The sequence below is a fragment of the Anabas testudineus genome, chromosome 5 (genome assembly GCF_900324465.2).
Source record: "Anabas testudineus chromosome 5, fAnaTes1.2, whole genome shotgun sequence".
Lineage (NCBI taxonomy): Eukaryota > Metazoa > Chordata > Actinopteri > Anabantiformes > Anabantidae > Anabas > Anabas testudineus.
This window is the reverse complement of record NC_046614.1, coordinates 8,834,318-8,843,164: the sequence shown is the minus strand read 5'-3', so window position 1 is coordinate 8,843,164 and position 8,847 is coordinate 8,834,318. Positions and strand designations below refer to the sequence as shown.

The 8,847-nt window shown below is 41.6% G+C and overlaps 2 protein-coding genes and 1 non-coding gene across 3 annotated transcripts; all 3 read right to left on the bottom strand.

Annotated features, from left to right (window-relative positions):
• Positions 1-196: 196 nt before the first annotated feature.
• On the bottom strand, positions 197-3,294 carry LOC113153768 (golgin subfamily A member 7-like). The gene is made up of 6 exons (XM_026347550.1): positions 3,223-3,294; positions 2,647-2,769; positions 2,417-2,569; positions 2,191-2,292; positions 1,883-1,940; positions 197-1,637 (listed from the first exon to the last, which is right to left on the bottom strand). Exons 1-5 carry the CDS (start codon positions 3,229-3,231, stop codon positions 1,893-1,895), a joined length of 435 nt encoding a protein of 144 aa, XP_026203335.1. The 5' UTR covers positions 3,232-3,294; the 3' UTR covers positions 197-1,637; positions 1,883-1,892.
• Positions 3,295-4,056: 762 nt separating this feature from the next.
• On the bottom strand, positions 4,057-6,836 carry rplp0 (ribosomal protein, large, P0). The gene is made up of 8 exons (XM_026350242.1): positions 6,698-6,836; positions 6,286-6,393; positions 5,985-6,160; positions 5,665-5,752; positions 5,022-5,168; positions 4,713-4,898; positions 4,476-4,616; positions 4,057-4,269 (listed from the first exon to the last, which is right to left on the bottom strand). The coding sequence occupies exons 2-8, from the start codon at positions 6,337-6,339 to the stop codon at positions 4,111-4,113; spliced, it is 951 nt and encodes a 316-aa protein (XP_026206027.1). The 5' UTR covers positions 6,340-6,393; positions 6,698-6,836; the 3' UTR covers positions 4,057-4,110.
• On the bottom strand, positions 5,269-5,398 carry LOC113155538. The gene has a single exon (XR_003298146.1). It is a non-coding gene; the product is annotated as a small nucleolar RNA SNORA63 (small nucleolar RNA).
• Positions 6,837-8,847: the final 2,011 nt, after the last annotated feature.

Here is an 8,847-nt window from a genome sequence, read left to right as displayed (position 1 = left end):
CGGCCTGAGCTCTTCAAAATAAAAGCGAGGTATCTATAACTCGAGCAATAAATGCAACTTTATATTGAATGTTCAGACTCAGTGTTGGGGTTTATTCCGTATTCCCATTCTGAATAATTGAGCACAACACTACTGTCCATCACATCTTGTGGTGCTCTGATATTTGAAATAAGGTCAACACAAGGAGATCTACAAATTACAGGAAAAGAATATTTATTTAGACAAAACAGAACAATATTTGTAAGAAAAGTAGACTGGTTGTGTCAAAACACCAACTACGGAAGTCATTTGGGAGTTTAGAGTATTTAAGGTTTCTGTGGTGATCATGAAAAAGAGGGTGAAGCTTGAAATAGATACTTATTTACTTGAAAAGTAACATAACTTGTTGAATATGATTTGGAATATTTAATGCAGTTAGAACATGAGGTGACTAGTGTTTTTTTATTTTTAATATACTAGGTTGCATTACTATTTTGCAATGTCTCTAACAGCAAACATGCTACATCTTTGAAGTCTGAACTTCCAAGGTGAATGTTTCAAACCAAAAATGTCAAATTAATGCACAGATTAGAAAACATCACGCTCAGCAAAGGCTTTATCCAACACTTTAACACTGTGGATCAATAGCAATTTCCTATTTGCTAAAACTCATTCCCAACATATTTCTGTGACATTACTTTGCGATAACATGTTACTTTACTCATACTTACTTTGACTTTATACTGTTTGCAAACAATAAAATCAAATCACTTATGATTACCATAGTCAACGTGTGTCATTTAACACAATGGCACTAACACACCAGTCTTCGTCAACTAGGAAATTATTTATGTAGTACAGATCGTAAGTACAATTACACATTTTTGTTCAAGTTCTGTGCTGAAGCACATTCACTCTGAAATAAAATAACATACTATATTAAAGTGCCAAATCTGTGTATCTTTCCTCATTATGCGCTCAAAGCCCTTCTCTGCAGCCATATTGTCCTTTTGCTTGTTGTGGTGTTTACTCAGTCTTAAATCTTGTCTTAATTGAATGAGTCTCACTTTGGCAAATTGAGACCAGATGACTAATTGTGCCAGCTGAGGATATTTCATCTCTTCACTACGGAAAGCCTCATTATCTTCTTCAATTTTATGGTCATCATTTTACTCCTTAAGTCGACTGACAACTTCAACACTATCTAAATACCAAATTAACTCTGAAATCACAAACAGCTGCCCAAAAAACAAGTGTCCATTTACATCCTAAATTCTGTGTGTAATTAGGCGCCACATGTTAAAAGAACCATCTGCCCTACACAATGCCAATGTAAACCTCCTTCAATTAAAGCGGAGATGTGGCACTTTAATGTTGTATCCATAATTTTATTTCAAATTGAAAGTGCTCAAACACAGTGTCTAAGTAACAAAACATGTAAAAAAAAAAAAAAAAAAAAAAAAAACTTACAGTGTGGCATATACAATGCCTCATGTATAAAAAGACACAAAAACACACATTTATAAACAGAAAGTAGGCAGCCAACAGCCTACTGATAAATAATAGAGAAGAGGGAGGGGGAAGGGTCAGACCAACATTATATACATCCATTCGGGTGAGGCAGACATCTTAATATGTGACTAGTCAGTGTCATCAGCCTGTACAAAGAGTTACAAAGACAAAGACAAAAATCGGTTAGAGAATAAATAATTGTTAATAAAAAAACAGTGAAGGTTTCAGTGTTACCAGGAATAACTTATGAACTGGTTGGTAATTAGTTAGAATTCATAAATTGTTCAAGGCAAGTTTAACCACAGATAAAAAAAAGTGGTTTTATACTTGACATGTTGCAAATGAAGTGAACTATTAATTAAAATTGCATCAGCAGTGAAAACATACATACATAGATTTTTTTATCTACCAGAGCCAATACTTCTGTCTTCAAAGATGGTGACTTCAACCTGGGACACAGCAAGTTAAGAAAAATACCATATACATATTTTGTAAATAGAATTAACTCATTATTTCCTTAGTTTTCTTCCCAAATTATGGAATTAATATACTGTATTTAGAGAAGTCATTACCACTAAGAATCTGAAACATTCAGTTTTCACAAATTGAACAATGGCTGTTTAACCCAGAGACACCTTGTCATTATCACACCTAGCACTATTGATAATGACATTTTGACAGCAGCCAGATAAAGGATACAACTCTGAGGCCTCTTTCTATGGGGTCTGTCAGAAGCAAACCTCTGGGAGCATATATCTTCTCATTCTGGTCTTTAACGTACCTGGCAATCTTCTTTAACACCTGTACAGGAAGAGACAGATACACTTATAGTAGCAGATGACTATATAGTGTTATTTAGATCTATACCAACCACCATAAATATCTGAGCTGATGGTATACACAACATAACACAGAGGAGTTTTACCTTTTCATAGTGTGTCTCCATACAGAGAAACACTGTATAAGCTGTTAGGCAAGCCAGGCAGCCTTCCAAGTAAGACTTCCCCCCTAGTTTCTCTGCCTCTGCATACAGGTTATTCAGAGTCTGGATGGTTTCCTCAAACTGCTGCTTATCGATCTGAAAACACACAAAATAGCTGTAAAGCATTATCTTTAAAAACAGAGTGAACAAATGTAATGTACTTACTTACACACCTTTGATTCAAGCTCGGAGGGAAACTTAGTCTGGAACCTGCAGATGGTTCCTGAACTGTAGTCTCTCTGGATAAACACTTTGGAAGACACAGTTGGCTGCTGAAGGTCCTGTAAGCTGTGGGTCTGGACAAGAGGCAGAATTTATGCGACTATCTTTCATGAAAAACATGTGTCTGAATGGGTCCAACTGTGGCACCTACTCTAAAGCTAGCTAAGGCAGGGAGGGTAACTTAGCGTTACATAAGCTAACGCTACTGTCAGGCTTTCAGCCACCTTAACAGCCAGTATCTTTTTTTTACACTGACATTACTCTAATCAGATGACAATGATCACAGATGTGGCACTGACGTAATTTTAGCTACAACAAAAAAAGAAAGATCCGCTAATGGTACAGAGTTATGTTAGCAAGCGTTAGCTAATAACACGTTAGCTTACGTTTGCTGACCCATCAACGCCGCTGGAAACCATGTCAATGTTAGTCTTCGCTAACTATATATTACATATAAACATGCTAAATGGTAAGGCATCAGATTACAGATCAGTGTTTAAAACGAATAGGGCCCTATAAATCCTTACCTCAGCCATTATGGACGTTTCTCCTACGGCTGCTGTGGCTCTACAGCAGAGTATGAACCAGCCCAATAAGACTTCCGGCACACTGCCTTCAGAATAAAAGCAGTCTAATTTATTTATTTTTTAATGGCGGGTGGCATCCAGTGTCAAGATGCATCATCCCCGGAGAATTAAAGTTCATAACAAAGTTTTATATGGAGTTTCTTGCTCAATTTTTCTCCGTTCAGTTACTCTCGCCAAGATAATCTGGAACTAGATAGGGTTCATGCCATACTAAAACCCACAAGTATCAATTGTCCATTGTAGTTGGGTACACCCAACCTATTGTAGGGCCACACATTGATACAGGCAACTATTCACAATCAATAATACAGTGACCAATTACTTTTAACTGCATGTCTTTGGTGTGTAGGAGGAAATCCTGCTAGATGCACCCAGAACACAGTTGTGACCCAAGACCTTACTGTGAGAGTAAGACTAATGCATCCAACAGGACAAAGTTAATACCTGTAGATGTTCAAATCATAATAGCAAACTTGAAGCTTAATTTTATTGATGCCGTCAGTTGTAATTTGTGGTCTTGTAAACATTCTCATGTAGCAAAAGCACCACCCCTTCTAGTGGAAAGGTCTATTTTAAAGGCTGACATGTCCAAGCAGGGACTGCGCAAACAATTTACACATAATGCAAAACATCAATTTTCAAGTCATTATGGACTGGAACAGCTAGACACCCCTTCAGTCAAAATCAAATTTCACTTCTTGAGTATCAGAAACCTCAAAGCTCAACCATGTACCCCAGTTTACAGCAAAATAAATTCACACAAGACAGTTGGAGGTCTTTTGTTGAATCATGGTTTTATTTGATTCAAATCTGGTTCGATTCACTGTATTAGTCAAACAAACCAAAACCCATGTCATCATCTGATTCTTCAGACTCCTCCTTAGCCTCCTCCTTTGCAGCAGCTGGAGCTGCAGCTGTCTCAGCTGCAGCTGCTGCAGGTGCTGCAACAGCAGCAAAAGCAGATGGGTCAGCCAGGTAGGCTTTGACCTGTGAAGACATAGGGTATAATGTTAGATTTCCATCTACACCATGTTGTGACCTGGTCATAAGACAACATAAAAGACAAGCATTTTAGTACAACGCTAAACACTGTCTGGAACCTGGAAGGTTTCCTGACTGCAACCAGAAACAGGCCCACCCTGCAGGTTAAACAATGGCGTCATGTATTGCTTTAGTGTTCCTTGACGTCATACCTTGTCTGCCAGGGGGAAGGAGTAGTCTGTTTCCACAGCAACAGCCAAGACTCTCTTGTAGCCATTGATGATGGAGTGGGGGATAGAGGCCAGAGTGGGGTAGCCAATCTCCAGACAAACACTAGCAATGTTCCTCACACCCTACAGAAATCAAAGTCCAAGAAATTCATGATTAGCAAGTGATCAAAATTGATTAAAAAGGGAAAGAAATTTGCTTAGATGAGTACTGCATTTCACCTCCAGGAATCTGGCGTGCAGAGAAGCCTCTGTGATGTCGAGCACCTCAGGACTGTAAACACTGCCATTGTCATACACCTGCTGGATAATGAGTCCGAAGGAGAAGGGTGAGATGTTCAGCATGTTGAGCAGCGTGGCCTCGCTGGCACCAACCTTGTCACCAGTCTTGATCAGACTGACATCGCTCTGGAGAAAGAAAGAAAATTTGTACAGTTACTGATTGAAATCTGTTTCTTTAAATAAGTCTTTGACATTTAAAATGAGGCAACTGCTATAGATAAAATTACAAAAGCATGCCATAAAACTCACCAAGATTTCAATGGTTCCCCTGGAAATCTTTGTGGTGATGCCCAGAGCCTGGAAGAAAGAGGTCTTCTCGGGACCCAGACCAGTGTTCTGAGCAGGCACAGTCACATCACAGGGGGCGATGGCTCCGGCACGGGCAGCTGCTGGTACCTGTATAATGGAGCCAAATGGTTGAGTTCATTACTATGCAAAGGTTAAATTCAAGAGCAGATCTAAACACTGCTTTGAGTTATGCATCAAATTTGATTCAGTGTCTGAAACCTTACGTCCCTGGCAGTCAAGAGAAGTTGACAGACAGGGATAGCGAGGAAACATGTTATTGTTTGCAGGGGGAACGACAATACAGTACCACACAAGCTGTATTGTAACTTATCCTGCACGTTAACACTGAATGTGGTATTAAGCTGTCAGTGAATTAGATTTCTCCTGTTATTTTAATACTGTGGTATTTTGACATCATGACAGATGACCATTAGGAACCAGCAATCAAACCACCAGTATGATGTTGATGCCAACCATTTCACATCCACCATCAAGCTAGTTATTCCCCCCCAAATTGTTAAATGTCTCTGCATGGTATGGTCTATGAAAGTTCATCTGTGCCAGGCACCTTTTCTGTAGTTTAGTTTCTGTGTAGGACTCTTACCTTGTTGGCCAACAGCAGGTCCCTGACCTCAGCCAAATCCTCTTTGGTGAAGACAAAGCCCACATTTCCTTTAATGTGGGGCAGGAGCCTGTCAAATCACAGGATGAAACTGTTAAATGCGGTGAGAACATTTCTACAAAAATGAGTCTGTATAGTGTCTGAGACCTTGCGTCCCTGGTTGCCAGGTGATTTAGACAAACAGGGATAGCTGGAAACAGGTTACTGTTTGCAGGGGGAACGACAAGACAGCACTACACAAGCTGCACTGTAACAGTCCTGCAACAACAACAATAAAAAAAATAAAATAGTGGCAAACTCACTTCTCCAAGGCAGGATTGTTCTCCAGGTGGCCACGGATGGCTTTGCGCATCATGGTGTTTTTACCCATCAGCACCACAGCCTTGCCACGCAGTGACAGACGGATGGTCTGCATCTGCTTGGAGCCCACGTTGTCTGCCCCAACGATAAAGCATTTTGGAAAGTCATCCAGAAGTTGCTACAAATACAGAGCACAGCACATCAGTCAACCTAGATCTACTCGTCTTAACAAGCAACGTAAAACTAGAACTGAAGACTAGATTGTGTGAATAAAATAGAAAGTTATGCCATAATCATACTTACGATGATTTTCATAAAATAGTTGGACTTCCACGTGGCCCTGTCTTCCCTGGGCATCTTTGCAGTGCTTCCAAGGATCGCTAAACAGCCGGTTTAAAGACAAGGTAGAATCTATAGAGAATAAAAAAATAAAGTCAGAGCACGTACTACAAAGACAAATTAATAACGTAATAATCTGAATACTACACCCTCACATGCGGTCCACGGCTAACGTTAGCCGGCTAATAGCATGCTAACAATATTTTAACAGGCCGCACATGACTAAAACGTACTAATACACGTCTATAATACAAGCAATACGCATCCACATGTGTTTCAGACTACTGATTCGGTTTTTAGAGAAGAAATCAAATATTAAATAATCTCAGTAAACAGTAATTCATCGTTTATAAGAACAGAGACAGAGCCTCCTTACCGCGCACAAGGGTCGCGTGAAAGAAAGAGGAAGAGGAAAGCCGCGAGAAGAATATATATAAAACAGTGACCAATCAAAACGCAGTAGAGGGCGGAAGCTTCACGGCTATTGGGTGACCGCAGTGTCAATCACGTCTGTCACTGGGCCATGGCTGATAAGAGATCTATGAGGATTAAATTATTATTAGTAATCAAAGCGAGAGTTTTGTATGGAGGGCGGAAGACGAAGTGTCTTTAACTTCTTAAGAACATCTAGAGTGTGGAAAAAAATTAAAAAGGCACCGCGATAAGTTTCCGGCAGATGGCAGCAATGCAACATGTTTAGATGCCGGCTGCCTTAAAACCCCGAAGATGAAGAAGAAGAAGAAGGAGTTCGTTTGAAAACGTAGTGTCGGAGATGTCGTGTGTCTTTCTTTAAACAAAAACGACAACTAAAGGGATATCAAGGTCAACACTGGTGACAGAGACCGAGCTAACACATGCGGTAACAGAGCAAAAAAAAAAAAAGATGACGGCACAACCACCCGTGCAGCTTCCGTCAGAGGTGTGGAACCACGTGTTCGGCTTCCTGTCAGCGGCGGACAAGTTGAGCGTCCGGGCGTCCTGCAGGTGTTTTCAGAAACTCGTCGACCACAGCTCTCTGTGGAGACACTGGACGGCGGTGCTGAGCTTTCCAAACGGCTCCTATAGCGGTCAGTTCTGGGCCACGCTTCGCCGCAGAAAAGTCACCAGCGTGGTGATGAGGAGCACCAAGGCGAAGGACTGGAAGCAGCTGGCCCGCTGCCTCCCTGCTGTCTCCACCGTGGTGATGGAGCAGAGCTCCCAGCAGAGCCTGGACCGCCTGAAGGACTTCCCACATCTGAAGCGTCTGGCAGTGAGACATGGTTGCACTTCTCTTCTTTTAGAGGCTTCGACAGTGTCTGAGCCCAAACAGCTGACTCACCTGAGCTTATGTCATGTCACGTTTCCCACCTCAGCACCTCATGACTTACTTTCTGCCGTGTCACACTTTACAAGTCTTCAGTCTCTGGTCTGTCACCAGGTGGGGATCTTTAAAGAAACTATTTTCGTGGTTCATTCCTTACTCAGCTGCCTGCCGAAGCTGAAGCATCTCTCATTGTCCGTGCGTACACAGTGTGCCTATCACAGTATTCCCACAGCCAACCCAGGTCCCTTAAGACAAGCACATGGATTGTCCAGTTTGGAACTTGTCGACTGTGTGGATCATTCACTAACAGAAGATGTGATGGGACTGGTGCCGGGCCTGAAGCGTCTTGTCATTTTCTACAAGTACACGCATCAGCAGATGCTAGAATCATGGCCGTCACCGGTGTATCACCTGAAAACGTGGCTGAGTGACCTCCCCCATCTGTCCACCCTGGTCATAGTCAACGGCCCACCTGTTAGGAAGTACGCCACCTCCATTCCAGCCACAGTGACCAGTCTGACTCTGTGTGTTGCAGGATTATCCTCAGAGGACATGGCAGCTGTTTCAGAGCAGGCACCAAATCTCCTCCATCTCCACATAGATCCCTGGCCCTCGTATCTGGGAGCTCACACAGCTCACATCCCACAGCTCTTTCCAAAACTCAGAAGTCTGAAACTTCGTCATGAACATGTGCCAGAGAAAGATTTCTTGTGCCTCCAACAGCTGAAGGACCTGCAATACCTGGAGGTTCTTGACAGCCGACCACATCTCTCTGCACTTGCTGGCAAACTGCAGGTTCTCACAAACTACAGGCTCTGGGTTAAAACCTCTCCTCGCCAAAGGGATGTGTTGTCTTGTCCCTGTGTTTTCCAGGTGTATTGAATCAGAGGATTGAAGAGGGGGCTGGACCAGATGGAGCTGGACCAAGTTCTGTTGATCTGATTTACTTTTTTAAAAATGCATCCACTTGAACACAATCTACAGACAAAAAGACACAGTGATGAGTTTGACTGATTTCTGAATTTGTGCCTTGCTATTAAACACATTGATTCTTTTGTGGGTCCCTATGTCTCAGCCCCTGACAACTAAGAAGAGCAGAAACCACATGCTTGTTACACACAAGTTTAATTTTTCAGGCCTTGCACTATTTTTAGATTTTAAGCTTCTCTTTGATTTAAAAAGTTGGCCACCAGTGTTATCATTGTTTATAAGATGTCTTGTCC

Bases quoted from the DNA above. Each gene is read 5' to 3' on its own strand.
- LOC113153768 (XM_026347550.1), bottom strand. The intron at 2,570-2,646 runs GTGTGTAAGTAA...GTGTGTTTTCAG, and splicing joins CCTCCGAGCTTGAATCAAAG to ATCGATAAGCAGCAGTTTGA. The intron at 1,941-2,190 runs GTATCCTTTATC...GCTGTGTCCCAG, and splicing joins TAGAAAGAGGCCTCAGAGTT to GTTGAAGTCACCATCTTTGA.
- rplp0 (XM_026350242.1), bottom strand. From the start codon at position 6,339: ATGCCCAGGGAAGACAGGGCCACGTGGAAGTCCAACTATTTTATGAAA. The intron at 6,161-6,285 runs GTAAGTATGATT...CTGTATTTGTAG, and splicing joins ACTATTTTATGAAAATCATC to CAACTTCTGGATGACTTTCC. The intron at 5,753-5,984 runs GTGAGTTTGCCA...GTGATTTGACAG, and splicing joins AACAATCCTGCCTTGGAGAA to GCTCCTGCCCCACATTAAAG.